We start from the raw sequence: 26,099 nt of genomic DNA on the forward strand, positions 1-26,099 counted from the left end.
AACAGCCCCTTCTAGAGATTCACCTTGTTGCCTTAAAAAGTGTTGCTCCTTTTCTTTTCTTCCTTTCTATTAAAATTGCCCTGTGAATACCCTTGCTCAGCCTTCCCCAACACAACACCCTCCGGGTGTATTGGACTACAAAGCCCAACATCCCCAGCCAGCTATGCTGGGAAACGCTGCCCTTGGCTTTTCTGCATCTCCCAAATTTGGGCAGTGCATGATGCATAACAAGGAATATTACAGCTGCTACAATGGGGAAGGAAGGGCCATATTTTGAAATGGTTTTATTTTGGTTTTTATTTTTTGACCATTTGCAATGTTTCTCTCTTTCCCCTTTTCTCTCATTCCTCGTGCCCCCAAATTCCAATTTTATTTGAAATCAGGGTACATTATGCAGAGAGGGGTGTGTGTGTGTTTGCTTAATTTTGTCTAATTCTGAGGGGGGGGGGATTTTTAGGAAGTGAGACGTAAAAGACACAGAAGCGATCCATGCTGCTTAAATCCTTGTGCAATCTGGGTGCGTATCAGTGAGAAATGAACCCTTTATGGTTGGTGTAGGCAAGCTTGAGACGCTTTGGACTACAGTTCCCATCAGCCCCAGCCAGCATGGCTAATGGTTGGGGATCATGGGAGTTGTGCTCCTAAACATCAGGAGGGCGCTGGGTTGCCTTACCCCTTGCTTTACGGACTTGTAGGAATTGTGCACCTGATCTAATATCAGTCCAGCTCTGGCCGTACTTTTGCAGTCTTGGTTTTCTCTCCCCACTGCAACACCATCAAAACACTTCATTGTGGCACCTTCCTCTGCGCATCCTCATCTGAGGTTCCAAGCCAGACTTTCAAAGCTTTGTTCACACATGCACACACACACCTGTCTGGGCAAGACAGACCTCTGTGCTGGACTGGATATGTCACCGGGGGCAGGGGGAAGGCATGAGTGGGGAGGAGGGTTATAGGTCTGTTGTTGACCCAAGATGGGCACAGAGCAAAATCCAGCATGGGGAAAAAAGCAGCAGTCCTAAATTCCTCCTCTGGCGTTGCTTGGTGTCTCGTCTGACTTGTCTGGGCCTCTCCGTTCTTTTTTGGCTTTGGTTGTTTCTCTCCTGGGTTGTTTCATGTTCTTGTTCTTCTACCCTGTCCCTTGCCGTCGCTGCATGCTCCCCCAAAGCACCCTCCCCGCAGAGTTCGGCTGCATCTTCCCAAACTGGCAATCTCTCTCTCTCTTCCCCCTTTCTTTTTGGGCTTCTTCACTACTATTTCTCTCTCTCTCTCTCTTTTGGTTTTGGCTGGCAAAGATTTGCGCTGAAGGGTTTTGCGGAAGATGTGAAACCACGTAGAATCTCAGGGCTCCCGTTAAGGCTAACAGGTAGCTCACGCTTTCTCAACCTGGCGCCTTCCAGATATTTGGGGTGACACCCCCCATCATCCCCAGCAAGCACAAACACTGGTCTGTGTAGGCACCAGATAGGGGAGAGCTTGTCTAGAGACCTCTTGGTCAGACACTTTGAGCTGTGAGTCTCTTACTCAACAATTTGAGGTATCTCCAATTGTTAGGGAACTCTTCCATTCACACCATTTCCTCACCAATCATTTTTAAAGCTGGGGCTCCTAGCTGATTTTCAGTGCAATCCTAGGCATGTCTACTCATAAGAAAGTCCCAGAAAGTCCTGTGGGGCTTACTCCCAGGTAAGGGGCAACAGATTTGCAATCTTAGACTGCAGTCCAGTACACACATGCCATGGAGTAAGTCCTATTGACCTCAGTGGGACTTTCTTCCAAGTAGGCAGGCATAGGGTTGTGCAGTACGCAGGAATCCTAAGCAGTCATACTAATAATTGACCAAAGGCAGACTGCAATAAAAACATCTTTAAAACCCAGCAGTGATACAGCCAAAAGTATTTCCCTGGGCAGAGAGTTCCAAAGGTGTGGGGCCACCACCGAAAAGGTCCTGTCTCTGGTACCTGCCAATCTCACACCTCTTTCTGACAGGCCAGGGCCTCAGATGCAAATCTTAATGCTAAGGCAGGTTGTTATGGCTGCAAGTATGTATCCCACTATTCCCCAAAGACATGTGCCGAAAGAGTAAAAGGCTTTTGATTGGCTAAAAAGGTGGTTGTGACAGATTGATTGGACAGTATATTATTAAAGTGTTAAATTTATTTTAACTACAAGAGCATACAAAAACTGTCCATTGCAAGGTACCACCTTAGAAGAGACACCCCCCGTTTGTTTTTTACACAGGAGGAAACACCTCTTGATTTGACATGTATATATTTTATCTTTGTGTAAAGAAAGAATGCTTTCATTTTTTTTATGCAAACGTGTGGCGATTTAATCTATGGGTTCATTGATTTGGGATGCAATCCAATGCATGTTTAGACAGAAAAAAGTCCTACAACTCCCAGTGTGGTGGTGGACTTTTTTTTCTGTCTAAACATGTATAGGATTGCACCCTAAAACTCATAAGAACTGAGATTTCTTAAACTCGGAGACAACTGTAATGATATGTCAGCAATAGGAAACTAGAAGTTTCTAGTCCTCAAGGGTGTAATGATGAACGTAAAAATGGTGAAGACGGTGTCTATGCAAGACCCCATTATTTCATGAATGACCTCCTAATTCTGGTCCCTTATTAGAGAGGTGGTGAGCATCTGACACGGAGTGTTGCAAGCACCTCTGAGCAAAAACCCACAAGTTGGTTGAGCCACTGTCAACCATCAAGAGGAAACATCTCTAAAACGAGGGGTGAAAAGGAATTTTAAAGGGGGAGTCAAGAGGATTAAATCCCTTCAGAATGCTTGGAGATTACTCAAAACCACAACAATAGAAGCCCGGCTAAAATGTATACCACAGGTGAGGAAAGGCAGCACCAAGTCCAAGAGGTCGCCGGCATGGCTGACGAGCAGTGGTAAGGGCGCTATCAGAGGAAAGAGAGCTTCCTTCAGAAAATGGAGGTCTTGCCCAAGTGAGGAAAACAAAAGGGAACACAAGCTTGCCAAAGGCGATGCACGCAGACAACAAGAGATGCAAAAAAGCATTTTGAAGTAGGGATGTATGAAACGACTTACCTGTTTCGTTTCGTACATCTGCGGTGGGGGGCGAGGTGCTCCGTCCCTCCCCCCGAAATCCTCGATGGCCAGCTCTGCTCTGCGGTGATTTTGCAGAGCCGCTGGCCGGGGCAGCCCGCAGCGACATCCAGCCGCTGCTGGGCTGCGCGGGGACACAAATGGCGGCCGCCGTAGCCGCTGCCATTTCTGTCCCTTTTTTTTGCCGTGATAGGCTACGTAAATAGTTACGTAGCCCACCACGGCAAAAAAAAAAAAAGGGAACGCAAATGGCAGCGGCTACGGTGGCCTCCATTTGCGTTCACTTTTTAGCCGTGATAGGCTATCGTTACCTTGTCGTGGTGCTGGAGCTTGAGCACCTCAATGACGTCATGAGCTAAACCGTGAAGGGACACCCAAGCCGGGAAGGTCACGGCAGAGAGGTCAGACTAAATACGATCCCTGGGGAAGGAAACGGCAACCCACCCCAGTATTCTTGCCATGAAAACTAAATGGATCAGGACAACCAGCGAAATGTCGGTATACCATTGGAAGATGGGACTCCCAGGTCAGAAGATGGTCAAAATGCTACTGGGGAGGAACAGAGGATAAGTTCAACTGGCCCCAGATGTGATGACGCAGCTAGCTCAAAGCCGAAAGGATGGCTAGCGGCCGACGGTGCTGGTGGTGAACGACGAATCTGATGTTCTAAAGATCAACACACCATAGGAACCTGGAATGTAAGATCTATGAGCCAGGGCAAATTGGATGTGGTGATTGGGGAGATGTCAAGATTAAATATAGACATTTTGGGTGTCAGTGAACTGAAATGGACTGGAACGGGCCACCTCACATCAAATGACCACCAGATCTACTACTGTGGACAAGAGGAGCACAGGAGAAGTGGAGTAGCCTTCATAATTAATAATAAAGTGGCTAAAGCAGTCCATTCAACATCACAGTGATCCAAATATACGCCCCAACCACAGATGCTGAAGCAGCAGAAGTAGATCAGTTCTATGAGGATCTGCAGCACCTACTGGATAATACGCCAAACAAAGATGTTATTTTCATTACAGGAGACTGGAATGCTAAGGCGGGTAGTCAAACGACACCTGGAATTACAGGCAAGCATGGTCTGGGAGAGCAAAATGGAGTGGGACATAGGCTGATAGAATTTTGCCAAGACAACTCACTGTGCATAACAAACACTCTCTTCCAACAACCTAAGAGACGACTTTATACATGGACTTCACCAGTACGGATGTACGAAAATTCTGCCACGGATCTCGGGGGGGCCGAATGCCAGCGCATTCGGCCCCCCGAAATCGGTGTCGGAACGTCCTGCCCCCCCCTGCCCCCCCGGGATGAGACTTACCTTGGGCGGATCTTCCTGGCGGCGGCGGCTCCAGCAGCGGGTGCGGCGGCCGGTCTTCCGACCGGCTGCCGCCACCGCCATTTCCAGTTTAAAAAAAAAAACACGTGATAGGCTACGTAAAGATTTATGTAGCCTATCACGGCTAGGTTTTAAAGAAGAAGTGATAGGCTATGTAAATGTTTACGTAGCCTATCACGGCTGACTTGAAACAAAAAACAAAAAAACCACGCGTACGCAAATGGCGGCGGCCATGGCTGCTGCCATTTGCGTTCCTTATTTTGGCACATCTTCGTCTGCGTAAATATTTACGTAGACTAAGATGGCGAAAATAAGGGGAACGCAAATAGCGTAGACGCATTTTTTTGTTTTTTTTAAAAACAAACGCGTATTTGCGCGTTTTTTTGTGTTTTTTTGTGTTTTTTTTAAGTCAGCCATGATAGGCTACGTAAACATTTATGTAGCCTATCACGGTTGACTGCAGGGACGCAAACGGTGGCAGCTACGGCCGCTGCCATTTGCGTCCCTGCTAGCCAGCGGCCGGATCTCCGGCTGCTGGTGGAGCCAGCCGGCGGCTCCGCAGAATAGCTGCGGAGCACAGCTGGCCGGCCAGGATTCCGGGGGGGGAGGAACGGAGCGCCTCCCCCCCCCGTCCAGGATTCCGGGGGAAGGGACGGAGCACCTCCCCCCCACCACCATCAGCATAATCCGTGAAAGGTAAGTGATTTTCGTACATCCCTATTCACCAGACAGTCGACACCGAACTCAGGTTGACTACATCCTTTGTAGCCAAAGGCGGCGGACATCTATGCAGTTGGTAAAAATAAGACCTGGAGCTGTCTGTAGTTCAGATCACGAACTTCTTATTGCACAATTTAGAATCAGACTAAAGAGAATAGGGAAGACCCACAGAGCAGTTAGAGATGAGCTCACGAATATTCCTCATGAATATGCAGTGGAGGTGAAGGATAGATTTAAGGGACTAGATTTAGTAGATAGGGTCCTGGAAGAACTATGGACAGAAGTTCGCAACATTGTTCAGGAGGCGGCAACAAAAAACGTCCCAAAGAAAAAGAAAACCAAGAAGGCAAGATGGCTGTCTGCTGAGACACTGGAAGCAGCCCAAGAAAGAAGGAAAGCAAAAGGCAACAGTGAAAGTGGGAGATATGCCCAATTAAATGCAAAATTCCAGAGGTTAGTCAGAAGAGATCAGGAATTATTTTTAAACAAGCAATGCGCAGAAGCGGAAGAAGATAATAGAATAGGAAGGACAAGTGACCTCTTCCAGAAAATTAGAAACATTGGAGGTAAATTCCAGGCAAAAATGGGTATGATCGAAAACAAAGATGGCAAGGACCTAACAGAAGCAGAAGAGAGCAAGAAAAGGTGGCAAGAATATACGGAAGATCTGTATAGGATGGATAATAATATCGGGGATAGATTTGATGGTGTGGTCAGTGAGCTAGAGCCAAACATCCTGAAGAGTGAGGTTGAATGGGCCTTAAGAAGCATTGCTAATAACAAGGCAGCAGGAGATGACAGTATCCCAGCTGAACTGTTTAAAATCTTGCAAGATGATGCTGTCAAGGTGATGCATGCCATATGCCAGCAAATTTGGAAAACACCAGAATGGCCAACAGATTGGAAAAAATCAACCTATATCCCCATACCAAAAAAGGGAAGCACCAAAGAATGTTCAAACTATCGAACAGTGGCACTTATTTCACATGCCAGTAAGGTAATGCTCAAGGTCTTGCAAGGTAGACTCCAGCAATTCATGGAACGAGAATTGCCAGATGTACAAGCTGGGTTTAGGAAAGGCAGAGGAACTAGACACCAAATTGCCAATATCCGCTGGATAATGGAGAAAGCCAGGGAGTTTCAGAAAAACAGCTATTTCTGTTGTATTGTCTACTCTAAAGCCTTTGACTATGTGGATCATCACAAACTGTGGCAAGTTCTTGGTGATATGGGGATACCAAGTCATCTTGTCTGCCTCCTGAGGAATCTGTATAACGACCAAGTAGCAACGGTAAGAACAGACCACGGAACAGTGGACTGGTTCAAGATTGGGAAAGGAGTACGGCAGGGTTGTATACTCTCACCCTACCTATTCAACCTGTACGCAGAACACATCATGCGACGTGCTGGGCTTGATGAAGCCAAGGCTGGAGTTAAAATCGCTGGAAGAAACATTAACAGTCTCAGATATGCAGATGATACCACTTTGATGGCTGAAAGCGAGGGGGAGCTGAGGAACCTCATGACGAAGGTGAAAGAAGAAAGTGCAAAAGCTGGGTTGCACTTAAACCTCAAAAAAACCAAGATTATGGCAACCAGCTTGATTGAGAACTGGCAAATAGAGGGAGAAAACGTGGAGGCAGTGACAGACTTTGTCTTTCTAGGCGCAAAGATTACTGCAGATGCTGACTGCGGCCAGGAAATCAGAAGACGTTTACTTCTTGGGAGGACAGCAATGACAAATCTTGATGAAATAGTGAAGAGCAGAGATGTCACACTGACAACAAAGGTCCGCATAGTTAAAGCAATGGTATTCCCCGTAGTAACCTATGGCTGCGAGAGCTGGACCATAAGGAAGGCTGAGCGAAGGAAGAGAGATGGTTTTGAAGTGTGGTGCTGGAGGAAAATTCTGAGAGTGCCTTGGACTGCAAGAAGATCAAACCAGTCCATACTCCAGGAAATAAAGCCAGACCGCTCACTTGAGGGAATGACATTAAAGGCAAAACTGAAGTACTTTGGCCACATAATGAGAAGACAGGATACCCTGGAGAAGATGCTGATGCTAGGGAAAGTGGAAGGCAAAAGGAAGAGCGGCCGACCAAGGGCAAGATGGATGGATGATATTCTGGAGGTGACGGACTCGACCTTGGGGGCGCTGGGGGTGGCGACGGCCGACAGGAAGCTCTGGCATGGGCTGGTCCATGAAGGCACGGAGAGTCGGAAGCGACTGACCGAATGAACAACAACAACCCTGAGATCCGCCTCTATACCAGAGGACTGGAAGATGGCCAACCTAACACCAATTTTCAAAAAGGGATCCAGGGAGATCCAGGAAATTACAGGCCAGTTCGCTCAACATCTGTTCTGGATAAATTGGTTGAAGGCATTATTAAAGATAAAATTAGTAAGCACATGGAAGGACAAGCCCTGCCAAAAAAGAATCAACACGGCTTCCGCAAAGGTAAGTCCTGTCTCACTAGCCTCTGAGAGTGTCAATAAACATGCAGACAGGGCTGATCCGGTAGACATTGTCTACTTGGACTTCCAAAAGGCTTTTGACAAAGTCCCTCACCAAAGACTCCTGAGCAAACTTAGCAGAACTTAGCAGTCATTATGGATCAATAACTGGTTAAAGAACAGAACGCAGAGAGTAGGAATAAATGGTAAATTCTCCCAGCAGAGGGAAGTAAATAGTGGGGTCCCACATGGTTCTGTGTTAGGACCAATGCTGTTCATAAATGATCTGGAATTAGGAGTTGGCCACTGTGTGAACAGAATGCTAGATTAGTTGGACCATTGGTCTCATCCAGCATGGCTCATCTTATGTTCTTATGTCTCCCTCTTCCTCTGCTCCAAGATGCCGCAGACACTGATCTGGGCACTCTGTTAGAGTCTCTGTTAGAGCATCTCTTTGTACCCAGGGCTAGACTGGAACTACAAGTCCCAGCATCCTCTGCAGGAAAACAAATCTGCATGCACCACTGAGACATGCGAATGGAGTTTAGCTAGGAAAAAATTAACAAATTGAAATTATGCATGCTTCCTTCCTCCCTTTTTAAAGATTCCATGTACGTTGAGGGGCACATTTTCGAAAACAGCTTTTAAATTTCTCCTGCCCACCTGGAGTGGTCCTGATCTGGGACTCTGCATGCTTATCTTAGATTCCAAAATAAGTCTACTCTTTCTGAAAACAGCATTCAAGAAGTTTCATGAGGGAGGGAGGCTTTAACTCTCCCCTTTGCACAGAAAGATGGCCCTATCAGAACTTGGCACTCCACTTTTCAATTCCCAGTTAGGCCCTTAAGACGTAAGTTAATCGGTGCATCTAATGTTGAGCTGCTTCTCTGTGTGGGAAAGGGTGGTGTTTGGCTCATTTGCATGGAAGGGGAGACATTAACCCAGAGTTGTGTGGGAACACTGAATGGGAGTCTGGTGGAGTTTAAGTCGAGCATCATCAAAGCCACCTGAAACAAAAGGCTTATCGGACAAGAGCAGCTGGAAATGGGGTGGTGGTGAATGGCCCTCCAATTCTCTACATTCAAATTTAAATGGGGGAAAATCTACATCTCAAATGAAATAAATAAATTCCACTGCTCAAAATTCGAAGTGCAAGTTTTAGATCAGGGCTGCGGAACTGCAGATGGCCCCATCCTTTTCCCCTGGTCCTTTTCCTTGGCCCACCCCCTTTTCCCTGGCCACCGAGCATTTGGTGTTTTCCAGGCTTCTGTGCAATCCCTGCCCCCATTCTAAAAAGGTGATGCCTTTTGTAAGGCTTAGCTACTGAAGTCCCCTTCATGGATCACTGCCTTGCTGTGGCGAAGGGGCTTGCGTAACTCAGCGAAGCCATAAGCTATGCCATGCAGGGCCACCCAAGACGGACAGGTCAAGGTGGAGAGTTCTGACAAAATGTGGTCCGTTGGAGAAGGAAATGGCAACCCACTCCAGTATTCCTGCCAAGAAAACCCCATGGAACGTATCACAAGGCTAAAAGAGATGACGCCGGAAGATGAGCCCCTCAGGTCGGAAGGTGGCCAATATCCTACTGGGGAAGAGCAGAGGGAATTTCCAAGTAGCGCCAGAAAGAGTGAAGTGGCTGGGCCAAAGCCGAAAGGACACTCAGCTGTGGATGTGTCTGGTGGTGAAAAGAAAATCCGATGCTGTAAAGAACAATATTGTTTAGGAACCTGGAATGTAAGATCAATGAATCAAGGTTGGAGGTGGTCAAACATGAGATGGCAAGATTGAATATTGACATCTTGGGAATCGGCAAACTAAAATGGACAAGCATGGGCGAATTTAATTCAGGTGACCATCATATCTACTACTGTGGGCAAGAATCCCCTAGAAGAAATGGAGTAGCACTAGTAGTCAACAAAAGGGTGGGAAAAGCAGTACTGGGGTACAATCTCACAAACAATAGAATGATCTCAGCACGAATCCAAGGCAAACCATTCAGCATCACAGTAATTCAAGTCTATGCCCCAACCACTGAGGCCAAAGAAGCTGAGGTTGATCGGTTCTATGAAGACCTACAACACCTTCTAGAACTAACACCAAAAAAAGATGTCCTCTTCATCATAGGGGATTGGAATGCTAAAGTAGGAAGTCAAGAAATCACCGGGATAACAGGCACGCGTGGCCTTGGTGTACAAAATGAAGCAGGACAAAGGCTAATAGAGTTTTGCCAAGAGAACACGCTGATCATAGCAAACACTCTTTTCCAACAGCACAAGAGGCGACTCTACACATGGACATCACCAGATGGTCAATATCGAAATCAAATTGATTATGTACTTTGCAGCCAAAGATGGAGAAGCTCCATACAGTCAGTAAAAACAAGACCTGGAGCTGACTGTGGCTCAGATCATCATGCAAAATTTCAGCTTAAATTGAAGAATGTAGGGAAAACCACTAAACCATTCAGGTATGACCTCAATCATATCCCTTATGAATATACAGTGGAGGTGAGGAATAGATTTCAGGGATTAGACCTGATAGACAGAGTGCCTGAGGAACTATGGACGGAGGTCTGTAACATTGTTCAGGAGGCAGCAACTAAATCCATCCCAAAGAAAAAGAAATGCAAGAAAGCAAAGTGGCTGTCTGAGGAGGCTTTACAAGTCGCTGAGGAAAGAAGGGAAGCGAAAAGCAAGGGAGAAAGGGGAAGATATACCCAACTGAATGCAGATTTCCAGAGAATAGCAAGGAGAGACAAGAAGGCCTTCTTAAATGAACAATGCAAAGAAATCGAGGAAAACAATAGAATGGGAAAGACTAGAGATCTCTTCAAGAAAATTGGAGATCTCAAGGGAACGTTTTGTGCAAAGACGGGCATGATAAAGGACAAAGAAGGCAGGGACCTCACAGAAGCAGATGAGATTAAGAAGAGGTGGAAAGAATACACAGAAGAACTATACAGGAAAGATCTGAATGTCCCTGATAGCCATGAGAGTGCGGTCACTGAACTTGTGCCGGACATCCTCGAGAGTGAAGTCAAGTGGGCCTTAGGAAGCATTAGTAACAACAAAGCTAGCGGAGATGACAGTATTCCAGCTGAGCTATTTAAAATCCTAAAAGATGATGCTGTTAAAGTGCTGCACTCAATATGCCAACACATTTGGAACACTCAACAATGGCCACAAGACTGGAAAAGGTCAGTTTACATTCCAGTTCCAAAGAAGGGCAATGCCAAAGAGTGCTCAAACTACCGTACAATTGCACTCATTTCACAAGCCAGCAAGGTGATGCTCAAAATCCTACAAGCTATGCTTCAGCAGTATGCGAACCGAGAACTACCGGAAGTACAAGCTGGGTTTCGAAGAGGCAGAGGAACTAGAGATCAAATCACCAACATTCTCTGGATCATGGAGAAAGCAAGAGAATTCCAGAAAAACGTCTATTTCTGTTTCATTGACTACGCTAAAGCCTTTGATTGTGTGGATCACAACAAACTGTGGCAAATTCTGAAAGAGATGGGAGTACCAGACCACCTTACCTGTCTCCTGAGAAACCTGTACGAGGGTCAAGAAGCAACAGTAAGAACCAGACATGGAACAACCGAGTGGTTCAAAATTGGGAAAGGAGTATGACAAGGCTGCATATTGTCACCCTGCTTATTTAACTTATATGCAGAGTACATCATGAGAAACGCTGGGTTGGATGAATCACAGGTCGGAATTAAGATTGCCGGGAGAATTATCAACAACCTCAGATACGCAGACGATACCACCCTAATGGCAGAAAGTGAAGAAGATCTCAAGAGCCTCTTGCTGAGGGTGAAAGTAGAGAGTACAAAAGCTGGTTTGAAACTCAACATTAAAAAAACGAAGATCATGGCATCTGGCCCCATCACTTCCTGGCATATGGAAGGGGAAGAAATGGAAGCAGTGACAGGTTTTATTTTCTTGGGCTCCAAGATCACCGCAGACGGTGACTGTAGCCATGAAATTAAAAGACGCTTGCTCCTTGGGAGGAAAGCTATGGCACACCTAGACAGCATAGTAAGAAGCAGAGACATCTCTGCTTCTTGCCGACAAAGGTCCATATAATCAAAGCTATGGTTTTCCCAGTATGGCTGTGAGAGCTGGACTATAAGGAAGGCTGAGCGCCGAAGAATTGATGCTTTCGAACTGTGGTGCTGGAGAAGACTCTTACGAGTCCCCTGGACTGCAAGGAGGTCCAATCAGTCCATCCTAAAGGAAATCAACCCTGACTGCTCATTGGAAGGACAGAGACTGAAGCTGAAGCTCAAATATTTTGGCCACCTAATGCGAAAACTCCCTGATGCTGGGAAAGATTGAAGGCAAAAGCAGAGGATGAGATGGCTAGATAGCATCACTGATGCAATGAATATGAACTTGAGCACACTCCAGGAGAGAGCGGAGGACAGGAAGGCCTGGCGTTCTATGGTCCATGGGGTCACGAAGAGTCGGACACGACTGAACGACTGAACAACAACAAGCTACTGAAGTAAGAGCTTTATGCTACAATATGCTGGCATTTTGGCCCCACCCCCGTTTGCCTTAGGCTTGTCCATCCCTGGAATGCAGCCCCCGAGAGCTTGTCTGGAATGGAAATCCAGTGCGGCGTGAGCAGACTTCTGCTTGTGCAACGGGACCTTCCTGTCCTCTCCTGCTCTATGGAACCCCCTGTGTGCCCCAAAAAACTGCTCCAGAGGGTCTTCAGAGAGGATTGGGGGGGGGGCTGTGGGATCCAGTGGGAATCCATCCCACTGACAGTTGCTATTCCATGAGCAGAGAGACACAATTGGACCTCACCCAACCAACATGAGTAAACATGAGTAAACCACAATTGGACCTCACCCAACAAACATCTACAGTCATGTGAAGAAGAAACATGGCTTCTCCATTCCGGCTTTATTTCTGTAAAATAAATGACACGGTGTAATACGTCAGGTGTTGCTGTTCATCTGAGGTTGTATTTACCTAATTTTCAGACCTGCGAAGGGCCAGATGATTTTTATTATGTCCTGAGACGTAGAACCATAGACCTCAAAGAGGGTGTACTTTCTTTTTCCCGTGACTGTACATCATTTTAGAATAACACTCCTGGTGTGAGACGCAGCCTCCCCTCCATCACACCTCCAGAGGCCTCAGCAGAAAGAAGAATCCCTGGGCGCTTATCGCCCCCCTCATCTCGCATTAGCGCTAATTTGCTGCACGTTTGAACAACATTAAATCGCAAGCCTTTTAATGCGACGGTTTGTTGACATTCTCCAGTTCCCTTGAAAGCTGATTGGTATTCTGAATGGGTCCTATTCATATATGCTCAAGGAGCTTTGCCTCTGTCTTGTCTGTTTATTGGGGTCAGCATCTTAAGATACAGGCCAGCTTCAGAAGGGTGTCCATTTCACATCTGTTCCTCCCTCCTGCCTCTGACACATCCATGCACTGGCTCCTGGCCAGAATCGAGCCAAAAAATGGGTTCACAGCAGGGTTGTTGAACCTCTTGCAGCCCAAGGGTCAAATTTAATTTTGGAGACGCTCTCGGGGGCCACATTCCAGTGGTGGGAAGATCGGAGGCAAAAGGGTGTCCAAGTATTCCATTTAAAACCTTTAGAATGGAAAACCTATTGACCTTTCTTCCATACTTGGGGGAACGGGTCTGAGCATCAGTCTAATTTTTTTAAAAATAGATATTTATAACATTATTCCTGAATCACCTTCGAATCTAGAAAGGGCCTCCAAGGTGCCTTAACGTTTCAAACATGAAAAAGCAATTCTGAAACCGAAAACATCACCCTCCGCAAAATGGAGAGCAAGAGCAAAACAAAACAAACCTAAGAAACAGAAAAAACTTTGGAAGCTATGTGAAACAACAAAGGTGTTAACAGCCTGCCTAAAACTAAACAAACGAGTCCATCTAGGCTCATTTGGGAGAGAGGTCTGCAATCAGGGGCCACCACAGAGAAGGCCCTGCCCATGTTCCCACCATCTTGGTGTGGGGAACACCCATAAGTGCCCCCAATACAGTTCTTAGACCATGGGGAATTTTCTGGTGAGAGGAGGTGGTCTTTCAGATACCTTGGCCCCGGTAAGTGGAACAGCTAAGGCTGCAGCCTTATGCTCGCTTACTCAGGCACAAGCTTCATTGGATGAAGCCTGACTTCCTTCCATGTCAACGCACATCATTTTGGAGCTCCACAGGCCATGTCCAGATTAGAAACAAGTTCAAAATGTTTGGATTGCAGAAGTCTTTGCCCCCCCCCCCCAAAAAAAAGAATCTTGGCCTTTAAAAAGAAAGAAAGAAAGCACAAAACCCTTCAGTGTCACTGCTTTGAAATCATTTACATGTAGCCTTTCCTAACCTGGGCCCACCCAGATATATTGCATTACACCTCCCAGCATGCTGGGAGTTTAGTCCAATGCATCTGGAGGACCCCAGTTTGGGAAAGGGTGGTTTTGGGGTGGGGGGAACAGCCTGTTGAGGTTTGCTTGAGTTTCCAGAGTGCCGTCTGTGCAACAACCGCTTTGGGAATGTGGGAATTCTCCCCTGGGTTGGTTGAGTTGCCTCAAGTTGTAAAAGGTTGCCGCAGGGATGGAACAAGCGGTAGAAACAACTGGGTTTGTTTTAGAATTGTTGTATGCATTTGGGGCTTGAGGCAGCAGGATGAGCACATTTCTGGGGTCTGTACTTTGAATTTTCAAGAAAGCCGTCGTTGGCTGGAACAGACGTTTCGTTCTGAAAAGTGAGATTGCCCACCGCCTAATCAGTGTTCGCAGCTTTCCTGACAGAAAGGTGATCCTTTAAAATATCCTCCTTACGGAGGCAGTTTAAGGCATCCTGGCTCTGCAGTGTGGCTTAACCTTGCAGCCTGTCTCACACGGCCCAGCTGTGTCCCAAGTGGCAATCGGCTCTGGAAGTTTGGGGCAGGGTGGCTAGTGTTCTCCTGGCACCCCTCTCCTGTCCAATTTTGTGTCGTGGGGCCAAGGGAGGGTGGAGGAGAAAAGAGCCGTTTAGGTTTTGATGGAGATGTTGTCTTTCTCCTGACTCCCTCGGCACAGGTACCATGACAAGCAGGACGTGACCAGCAACTTCCTGGGGGCCATGTGGCTCATATCCATCACGTTTCTCTCCATCGGCTACGGGGACATGGTGCCACACACCTACTGCGGGAAAGGGGTCTGCTTGCTCACTGGGATTATGGTAAGGCACCAGTGGCGTAATGGTAGAACTAGAGGGGCAGGCACTCATCCTGACAGCCCCTGTCGCCACGCCCCTAAGGAGACGCCGATAATGCAGGCGGATCCATCTCTGCGGGCAATTCAGTTTGTGGCCCTCCAGATTTTTTTGGCCTACAGCTCCCATGATCCCTCACCACTGGCTATGCTCACTAGGGCTGACGGGAGTTGTAGGCTAAAACGTCAGGAGGGCCACAATCCTGAGTCGGATGGATGGGTGGATGGACGGGTGTGCGGGTGTGGTGTGCACATATACACATCACACAAAGCGGCAGTAAATAACAGAATTCCCTATTTTTTAGGTTTGGAGATCTAGCATGGCAGGGCCAGGACCTTTCTCCCTGACACTGACTTTCTTGTTGCAAGGTGTCTACCTAGGTCTGCATGTAAACAAACAAACAAACAAACAGGAGGGAACATTCAAAACTGGTATCCATTGAGCTCGAGATGGAAATAGCCTACTCCATTACATTCTGTTGCTTGTACAGATCCACCCCTTGCCTTCTGCCGCTTTTCTCCCTCATGTTCTCCCTTTCTCTTTGCAAGACTTTTAAAAATATATATTGGAGGGGGGGTGTATTTAACTAAACCAAACCAAACCAAACCGAACCACAGGGAGAGAAATCCTACGACCCCTAGACAGCATCAGAGGGACATGGGATATTTCGTTTTCCTGGCTCTGGGCTCCGAGCCAGGAAGCTGTGCTCCCTGCCTCCTCCCTTGCCCTCTAGCAGCCAGCATGGAGAGAACTGTGGTGGCTACTTGCAAACGTGAGCTCGTAGGAGGTGAAAGGGGGCATTCCCAGGGGCAGGGAGGGGAGGACACTCCTTCAGAAAGTGGTACAGCCCCTTTCAACACCTCAGGACCCTACCGTCCCCCAATGTGTTCTCCATCAGACTAGGCCTAGGAAATTGCAGGGCTTGTGTCTGAAACCACAGCCTCCCCTCCCCACACACACACACACACACACACACGCCCTCCACTGCCCTCTCCCCGCCCTTTTCTTGTTTTAATATGGCCCACTTTTCCCCTGGCAGAAACCCCTTTCCAAAATGCCACGAATGGTGCAGGGCAATCGCACAATAAAAGCCTCACCTGGAAGCCCCCCAAGGCAGCCTCCAGCAGTATTACTGCATCACAGGCAGACTTCCAAGTGGTCCAGCTATCCCATCCTCGCACCACCCTGGATCACGGCCCCCTTCTTTCTGTTGCAGGGTGCAGGGTGTACGGCCTTAGTGGTTGCTGTCGTGGCCCGCAAGCTCGAACTCACCAAAGCTGAGAAACACGTCCATAACTTCATGATGGATACGCAGCTCACAAAGCGGGTAAGAGAGGGAGGGTCCCTGCCCACTGCCAAGCCCTCCCGGTCTGCAACATCCGCAAAAAAAGGCAAATGCAGTTTCAGGTTGCATCAATAGGAGTACAGTCTCTACGCCACAGGAAGGAGCAGTTGCACTCTGCTTCGTGCTGGTCAGACCTCACCTGACCAGTTCCGGACCCGGCATTTTAAGAAGTGTTCCGATGAAATGGAATACGTTCAGGGAAGGGCAACAAAGATTATGAGGGGACGAGAAACTCAGTCCAACAAGGAAAGATTGAAGGAACTGAGTCTGTTTTGCCTTCAGAAGAGAAGATTTCTGAGTGGGGAGATAACACTTTTCAGGACATCTTCACGCAGCGCATGGTTAAACTGCGGAACTCGCTCCCACAGGATGCTGTGATGGCCACCAGTTTGGATGGCTTTAAAAGGGGGGTGGACAAATTCCTGGCAGAATCAGTGGCTACTAGCCATGATGGCTCTGTGCTGCCTCCAGTACCAGAGGCAGTGAGCCTGTGTGCACCAGTTGCTGGGGAACATGGGTGGGAGGGTGCTGTTGCACTCATGCCCTACTTTGGGTTCCGGGTTGACAGCTGGTTGGCCACTGTGTGAACAGAATGATGGACTAGATGGACCCTTTTTCTGATCCAGCAGGGCTCTTCTCATGTTCCTGTGTTCTTATGAAATGAAATAATGGGCTTAAGCTACAGGAAGGCAAATTTCTGTTGGACATCAGGGAAAACGTCCTAAGGGTCAGAGCAGTCAGACCACGGATACGACTGCTGAGGGAGGTGCTGGGCTCTCCGTCCCTGGAGGTATCCAAGCAGAGACTGGACAGCCACCAGTCAGGGAGGCTTGGAACAGGACTCCTGCCCTGAGCAGGGGTGGACTCAATGGCCTCAAGGGGCCCTTCCGACCCTAGGATTCTTTGGCAAGACAGTTGGGTGGCGAGAGCACACAGAGATTCCCTCCCCGCTAGGAGATCATTTCAAAATGCCAAAGGCTGCAGTCCTAGGCTCACATACCTGGGCGTGAGCCCCATTGAACATGGGGCGGGGAGCAGAATCAATTCTGAGAAATAGTTCTTGTTTATTTCCTTCACATGGGGGTGTTGAGCCCCTTTCATTCCATTTCAGGGAAGCTCTCGGGGGCTGCATTCCAGGGGTGGATGGGCCAGAGGCAAAGGGGGTATGGCCCAAGCACCCCAGTGTGTTTACAGGTCTTCTTGCCAGCAGCTAAGACGTAGGAGAGGCTCTGCAATGTTTCAGAACAGGGGGAAAAGCTGCAGAAAAGCTGGGAAACCAATCCAGCTCTCTGAGATACTGTAGAGGGCCACGCCCTTCCCCTGGCCCCACCCCTTTCCCCCCCAACCCCTTACTGTTTGGTGGGCTTCCCTGTTTTGTGCGGTTTTCCCCTGTTCTAAAAGTGTGAAATGCCTCCCTGAAGGCTGAGTGGCTACCAGGAAGAGCTTTTGGCTAAAACAGGCTGGGTTTCTTGCATTTGTGTCCCCGCCCCTTTTGCCGTGGCTGCACCCGCTTTGCCTTGGGCCACACTGGAATGTGGCCCCCGAGGACTTCTCATAGTTTCAGGTTCCCCGCCTCTGCGTGAGGAGCTAGCCGGAGGGTCTTTCCCTAGCTATAGGGTCTTTCCTGCGTGAGGAGTTAGCCGGAGGGTGTGTCTGTCCTTCTTTCTGCTCTCCTGCCCAGCTGATGTCTGCCTCTGTCACCTGTTTGTAATCCGCACCCCTTCCACCTCGATCCCCACAGGTGAAAAATTCTGCAGCCAACGTACTCAGGGAAACGTGGCTCATTTACAAGCACACCAAGCTGGTGAAGAAGATCGACCATGCCAAAGTGCGGAAACACCAGCGTAAGTTCCTTCAAGCCATCCATCAGTAAGTCCAACACGTTTACCTGCTTCAAAACAACCCAGTGCCTGCCGCTTTCCGCACCCACCACCCGCCTCCCTCTCGCCTGCTCCATCGCCCAGGTCTCCCCTTGCCTCTCATGGGTCTCTCCTGAAATCCGGGGGGAACGTGCCCTGCTAGATCCCTGCCACTTGATCCCTGCAAGAGCCATTGCTTCCCGGAGGGTGTGGGGTGGGATGATGGGCTGGTGGGATGAGTCTGCTCTGGCCTATGGAGAACTGCTGTGCCCTGGTCACGCTTTAGCATGACCAAGAGATGGGTGTGGTTATACCACGTTGGACCACCAGTATACCAAGCTCGGTATCGTCTTCTCCGATTGGCAGTGGCTCTCCGGGTGAGAGGGTCGGGTGTCTTCCTTGCCCTACCTGGGATCAAACCTGAGGCCTTCTGCATGCAAAGCAGGGGCTCCAATACTGGGCTACTTACAGCCCATCCCCTAAAAATAAAACAAGATTCCAGGACTCATAGTTCTGAATGGAGGGCTGCTTAAAACAGCAATGTGCTTTCCCAGGCAGCTGCCGTCCTCCCACCCATACCGTAGTCTTTGAATCTCCCTCTGCCAGTCTTTTCAGCAAAGTGGATGGCACTGGTCCAAACTGGGACAAGGAGTCACTTTCCATATTAGCTGATCTCCTGGAAAGTCAGCTTCATGGCGGATGGGGAAACATGACCCAGGAGCATATTAAGATTATGCATATTAAGATTGGGGTTACCCAAGTGTGTATACACACACACACACACACACACACACACATCAGGCTAACTCCGACAAGGAAACCGTCCTCGTTTACTGTGGAAGTGTACAACCACAGTCCAGTTCAGTTGGGCTTAGGAGCAACCTTTGTCAACCTGGTGCCCTCCAGAGGTGCTGGACTACAAATCCCAGCACCCCCAGCCAGCTGGCTGGGGGTGCTGGGATTTGTAGTCCAACACCTCTGGAGGGCTCCAGGTTGATGGAGTCTCCTATAGGGAGGCAACAAAAGGGTGAATGCCAAATTATAACCCCCCCCCAATAAACCCAGATTATATGTCCGCTAGAATAATTATATGTGTATTTGACTGTGCCCTCCAGAATCTGCCCCGCTTCAGTTAAAGGGGGCCAGCGTTCTCAACTCCTCACACCTTTCCCGCATTAAGGCTGTGATCCGTGATGGTGCTTCCCTGGGGGAAAGCCCCACTGAAATCAGTGGGTGTTACTTCTGAGCAGACATGCCTAGGATTGTGCGACATAAGTTGCCCCACACTCTTTCCACCTAGGGCAGGAGAAGACATCCCCCCCCCCAATTCAAATCATCACTAGCCGGCCCCCAAAGCTGGATCATCCCCTGCTTCCCTCATCCGTTCGCTGAATTTATTAGCACTTAGGAGGCAGGTAAAAACTCTTTGCCCAAACATTTAGTGTCCATGGTGAACAGAACTGTGCTGATTCTTTCAGTGCTCTGATATGAATGTTGGCTGTACCCTGTTCACAGTGTGTGTGTGTGTGTGTGTGTGTGTGAGAGAGAGAGAGAGAGAGAGTTTGTGGCTGTATCCTTCCTCTCCCTGAGCTCTCCCCTTGGGATCTATCCCACAAGGCACCTGATGCACCTTGAAGCAGTGTGTGAGCAGCACACACACACACACACGCACAGCACAAGGTGGGTTTTTAAAGAGTTAAAATGAAGCTTTTTTTAAGTCAGGGGTGGGCCACACATAGGCCATGTGCAGCCCCCTGGCCTTTTTTGTGGCCTCCACTGCCAAATTTGCCACTGGCCTCAGAAGCGGTCTGACCTCCCCTTATTTTCAATAGAGCCAGATGTGGTTTCCTGCCAGAATTGGGGGGCAGGGGTGTGGCCCTCGGTGGGTTCCAGAGCAGGTGGAGTGGTCCTCAGACCTCCAGATGTTGCCCACCCCCTCTTTTAAGTATTAAAAAATGTGCTGTTCTGAGGCTCACCCCATGCAGCCTCCTGGGCTGCCCACCCTTCTTCAGAGCCCTTGGGCAGATCTGAATGTGCAGGCAGCCTGGGAGGCTGCATGTATGTGTGTGTGTCCTTGAGCCTGCTTTTGCCTCTGGCCCCACTTAGCACAGAAATGTGTTTCTTATAATATCCTAATCAATAAATCATGTAATCCGCTAATACGATAATAATATCATACTGGTCCCATAACATTTGAAGGGATCTCTGATGTTTCATGGGGGTGTTGTTTTGGTTTGGTTTTTTTGCTTGAACTTTGGACTTTTTGCTAGGAGAGGGAAAATGGGTTAGCAATTTTCTCATGAATAAAAATAAAATAAAATATGGTATCGAAGTAACCCCGCCTCTCTTGATCACCTACCCATATTGCCTCTCTGCCCCCCAGCAATTTCCCCTTTATGCTGGGTGAGTATCTCTGTTAGTGTCGCTCCTGCAGTTCATCAGTTTGTTTCTTTGTTGATATATGTATATACATAATTTTATTTTATGTCTTTGTTTTAAAGATTTATATACTGCCCTTCCATAAATATTTTGAGGGAGGTTCACAAAGAAGCAATTAATGTGCAGTGGGACAACAACCCTAAACAAACCAGCAGGATAAAACAGCAGCATTAAAACAATCGCAGGAGTTGCTTAAAGGCCTGGGAAATTCAAAAGGGTCTTTCCCTGGCTCCAGAAAGGCATTAATGAGGCCATCACTGCATATGCATGCTTACAGTGCAACCCTATGCATGTCTACTCAGAAGTAAGCCCCACTGAATTCCATGGGACGTACTCCCAGGGTGGAAAAAAATGTTTACTGTGCTTGAGGGATCTGGAGAGAAGCGAGACTCATCTGTAGGTTTCCAAGTACATTAGCTTTCCTCAGCTCAGTGCCCTCAAGATGTGTTGGATTACAACTCCTAGCATCCCCCAGCTGGCGGGTCCTATTTCAGTGGGGAGTGAATCCATTCTTCATTTCAGTCAGAACCAGCTAGAAATCTAAAGGGGCTATCCAAGGTGCTGAACCTATTTGGGGGATAGGGTTTAGCACCTTGGATAGCTCCTTTAGAGGTCTGGCTAAGGGAGCAAACGTGAGTAAACGTGCATCGGATGAGGCCACGATCCTGCCACAAACACTTCCCTGGGAGTAGCAAAGCCTACTGAATATAAATAGGGTAGCATTTCACTAGGACAATTGCTGCTCCCACCCCACGGTGCCCTGGCTGATGAACGCAAAGGCACAAATATCCAGGGAGGCAATGAAATTCAGCTTCGCCGCCTTCCGTTAAAAATTAATCATAATGAATTAACCACTTTGGTGAAGCTCATATAATCTGCGTGGGTTTATAAAGAACTGAAAGCCGCTTTGTACAGAGTCATTTATATTTTATAATGCATTTAAGACATTTCTTGGCTACCTTTCAGGGCAGAAGCCCTCCCCCTATCTATCTATCTATCTATCTATCTATCTATCTATCTATCTATCTATCTATCATCTATCTATCTATTTATTTATTTATTTATTTAAAGTATTTTTTATCCTGCTCCTCCGCCGAAAAATGTTCCCAGGGTGTCTTGCAATCAGTCAGCAAACAAGATGGTCCCTGCCTCTAAAGGCGTACGGTCTAAAAATAAAATAAAACAACATCACACAAGAAAGAAAGGATGGGGAGGGAAGAGGGGGAAAATTAAGTAGTCTTTCATCAGGGCTGGTGGAAGGGCCCTGATTCCACTCTGATCTCCCGGGGAGTAGAAAACAGTCTTTGCCTACTCCTGTCTCCAGTGCAGTTAGGCTGTTGTTCACTTCGTTTTGGAAAGACAAGGGCCTAGATGTCATAAGACCCTGTGAATTCTTGCTGTTCCTACCATTAACATAATACCGTTAACATAACAATTCCGCTCTGGAATCTGTTTAGATGTGGAGTGGCATATGAATGCTGTAAATAAATAAATAAATCAACTATAACAATAATAATGGTTTTCTGTTGTTGTTCTTATCATTTATTATTATTATTATTATTATTATTATTATTATTATTATTACATGGATTGGAATACCAACAAGATTTAGTTTATTGAGATTATTTTCCGTGCCCTTTGAGCGTGGGCTTTGTGTGCTTTATACTCTGCGTGACCCTGCGAGGTAGGTTAGGCCAAGAGAGAGTGAAAAGCATAAGGGCTTTGCCCTGTCCTAGTCCAGCATTCTAACCACTACACCACACTGTCTACCTATAGCAGCATCCCTCTCCAGGGTACCTTTCCAGACTACTCCCCCCACGGAGGTCCATTTGGGTGGGAGCATGTCCTGAGTCCCATTCTTTGCCCTATAGGACAGGGGTGGAGAACCTCGGTCTGGGGGCCAAATCCTATTCTCTGGTGTTTCCAGTCTGGCACTCAGACACGAACCACCGATCATTCGGTGGTTTCCCAACCCTGGTGAAGTCTCCTCCTCCCTTCTAAAAGGTCGGAATGCCTCTCCGATGGCTTCACTACTGACCGGAAGAGCTTTCGACTACAATAGGCCGGCACTGGGGGCTCCACCCCTTTTGCTTTCAGCCATGCCCACCACGTCAATGTGGTGCCTGAGAAATTCCCTGGAATGGGCTTAGGCCCTCAGGCTGAAACAGCTTCTGCACCCCTGCTGTAGTGGGAGCCTTACGGGCCGGAGGCAACGTGTGCGTGGTTGAGCTTTCCGTTCTCCCGCGGCACTCTGGATGGGGGCCACGGTCTCTGGCCAGCGTCTGGGGATTGTGCCGAGGGGTGAGTGCGGCATGGGGAAATCCGTGGCGGTTGGGAAGTGAAGAAGGCCACTGTGCTGTCTTGTCTGGCTACAGGTCCCCCTCTCTCGTGTTACTTAAACCTCTGCTGTTGTTTTGTCTCTGTTTTGCCCCCTCCCCGCCCTTGCAGAGCCCAGAAGTAAGTCCATGTCTGTCTCGCGGCTGCCTCTCTTTCTCGAATGTCCGCACTCTCTCTGCATGGTTTGTCCATCTGGTGTCCACCCTCTGGAAGGCCATAGCGGATCCCATTGACACGCACGCACGCACGCACCACATTTCTGGCTCGCTTGCCGTGGTCCCCACCCCCAGCCCGGATGCCCAAATTTCATTCCGTCTGAAATTTGGACCTGCCAAGTTCCCCGAACAGTTTGGATTTGTAGCATGACTCCCCTTGCAAATGCAAATGCCGTCTCTTTCTTATTATGATCCCCTCGTCCAGATGCACACTGTGGCTTCCGTGCCGCTCTGTGCCTGCGTCGCAACATTGCTCTGGTCCTTGAGGCCTAGCAACGTGGCTTTTTGGGAGGACAAACATGCCCATTCATATAAGTGGGGCTGCCATTTTGATTCATCACACGCACACCCAGACACGCACCCTCCTGCCTTCCAGAAAATGCCTTCTCTCCAATTCCATGGCTGCTCTCCCAGTTCTAGCCCAGAAGCGTCCGCCTTCCCCAATTCCCCAAATTCCTACTGGATCAGAACAACAAGCTCCGTGTCCTGTTTCCCAGCAGTGGGTAGCTAGGCAGACCTCCCAGTAGGGTGCTTGCCAATGGGACATGGAGGTGATTGCATCTCCCCCATTTTTTTGTCCCCCAGCAATTAGCATTTAGAGGTATATACTAAATCTGAACACAGAGATTCTTTTTAGCTATTCATAGATCACCTCTGTCAATTTGCCTAACTTGGGGATGTATGCAAATCTCATTTTTGCTTGCAGAACATGAGAGCATGCCCTGTTTGAAACCCCGAACACCATCACGAGCACTTGTCCGCCCAAGATGTTCGCAAATCGCTGGGCGTGTGCTCGCATTCAATTTGCACAACTTTCCCAGTTTACTCTAGGAATGTGCACAAATTTCTCCTGCAGACTGAATCAGCCCCGCTTTAGTTTATGGAGGAAAGTTGTGCAAATTGGGGGATTTGTGCAGATCTGGGGAAATGTCATGTTTGATCGCTGCTGATACAAAGAGGAATCAGGCACAAGACAAGCAGCGAGGCGTTGTTTGGCGAATCCCAGCACTCTCCAACATCGCTCGTTCTCCCATCCATACCTAATCCAGCCCCTTTAAAACAGGGGCAGGCAAAAGGTCCATTAGGATCAACTTGTAGATCTCTGGATGATTTGCCATCAATCGGCAAGGGATCGCTGATTCCCAGTCATTTAATGATTGCAAGCAAAATTGAAAGGGTTTTTTTTTCTTTAAAAAAAACCTCCGCCACGGCTGAGCTCGTGCCAATAGCTCATCTCAGCCTCTGTGTTCCTTGCCTGTAAAATGGGAATGCAGTTGCCTTTATTCAGAACTTTGTGCCAGGCTATGAGCAGCTTTGATCCTTTGGGTCAGAATCCCAGATCGATAGTGTCTCAGATGTAGGTTTGTATTAGAATATATGATGTTTATGTTGCGTGGACTGAAGAAGGCAATTGGCTGCACTCAGCCTGTCCACACACAGTGTTTTGCATCTGGCTCTGATTACTAGACCTCAGAATTTTAGTGGAAAAAATGAGTACTGTGGCAACATTTTCTCCAGCATTCTTTCAACCATTCTCATTCGATTTGATAGAAAAGAAATTGCTTCTGAAAAGACATTCAGAGGAGAAGAAAATTCTGGAAACATTCTCACAGATTGGGTTCAGGATTCTTGTGTTTACCTTACTTATGAGGTGGCTGAGGATCATGTGTGAGTGTCCTGTCTTTCATTGCACAGTCGTATCCCTGGCAGCCTGTAGTCTCCTTGGCTTTCTGCACTTCAATTAAAGTCCAGAGAAAAACACTGCAAGGTAATTCCTTCCATAGAGTTTTTTCAGGTCAGGAAGCGTGGGCAGCCTGGGAGGCTGCAGAGCAATGGAAAGATGTATAACAGAAACTGAAATCACACACACAGCACCCTTGGCCACCTCGCAGCAATTAGGTACACTCAAAAACACCACCAAAAGAAATTCAGAATAGATTATAAAATGCCCTGAGAATGAGGCAGAAAAATGGAAGCCTCTTTCCTGGGGGAAGAAAACTTTCAGGAAATTGGAGGACAGATGTTGGCACAGCACTTGCTCCACCTCTTCCCTGGAACTGGACAAAGGCTGCCACCCTCAGACCTGCATTGTGGAGGGTGCAAAATTGGGACAGGCTGCCAAGACAGTTGATGCTGCTGTGACTTGCAGTCGCAGTGCAAAAAACAAACCAAAAAAACCTTATGAGAAAGAATACAAGTCCTGCCAGTGGGGAGCTCTGTTTGTGCAAAACCGCTGAGAATTTCTCCTCCCCCAGGAGAACTGGGGTGAAATTGTCCCCCCAATTTCTCTGCCCACAAATAGGGTGGAGAATTTTGAGAGGCCTCTGTGCATGCCTCTAAAAAAAATTAGCCACCCTGGCTGGCCCTGATCGAAGTTGGGGTCCAAGGACATCTAGAGGAGCAAACACCTGGTTCCAGATGGGTTGGATTACAACTCCCATCCTCCCCAGCCAGTGTGGCTGGCCAGATGCTTCCAAGAAGACTATAAACCAAGCCATAGCCCTCCCCTGTTCTTTGTCCCCAGCAACTGGGCCTTGGAGGTGGACTTCTGAAGTGGAAGGTCCCGTTGAGCTCAACATTCTGAAATCGCCCTGGACAATGTCTTCCTTCTCATGCCCCTTTGAAAGCTGTCCAAGCTGGTGGCTGCCGTCCCACGTGGCTGGCACAGATCCCTTGCCTCCAGTGGTGTGGTGGTCAACTTGGAAGCGCAGGCGCTCAGCGTGAGAGTCCCGGTAGCCGCGCCCCCGAGGAGAATCCCCAAATCCAGGCAGATCCATATCCGCAAGCCTAGCACTTTCAGCTCTGCCAGGAGCAGGTCTTTTGTCAAGCCAACGTTGTCTTCCTGGCCCACTCCAGACCAAGCCGCCCCAACATGCCTTGCTGCAAAACAGGGAACCATCTGTTGTTGCTGGGCAAAAAACATTTCCCAGCTGCTGTAAAGATGCCGCTCAGAGCAGTGGGAACAGGGAAGTCTGAGCGGGGTGGCAGGTGACGCCCGGGACCCTGCTAGTAAAAAGGTCCTGGAGCTGTGTCCCTGTGAGCCCT

General features: G+C 48.2%; 1 protein-coding gene across 2 annotated transcripts in view; it reads left to right on the forward strand.

Annotated features, from left to right (window-relative positions):
- LOC146333456 (small conductance calcium-activated potassium channel protein 2-like) overlaps positions 1-26,099 on the forward strand; it is a 44,681-nt gene that overhangs the window by 16,662 nt on the left and 1,920 nt on the right. For both annotated transcript variants that reach the window (XM_084825962.1, XM_084825961.1), the window contains exons 4-6: positions 14,685-14,826; positions 16,076-16,186; positions 17,946-18,073. In XM_084825962.1, coding sequence (XP_084682088.1) covers positions 14,685-14,826; positions 16,076-16,186; positions 17,946-18,073 — 381 coding nt within the window. The remainder of the gene's footprint in view (positions 1-14,684; positions 14,827-16,075; positions 16,187-17,945; positions 18,074-26,099) is intronic.

Source organism: Heloderma suspectum, chromosome Z, assembly GCF_057233095.1.
Source record: "Heloderma suspectum isolate Gila_16-S chromosome Z, 16-S_ref, whole genome shotgun sequence".
Classification (NCBI taxonomy): Eukaryota; Metazoa; Chordata; class Lepidosauria; order Squamata; family Helodermatidae; genus Heloderma; species Heloderma suspectum.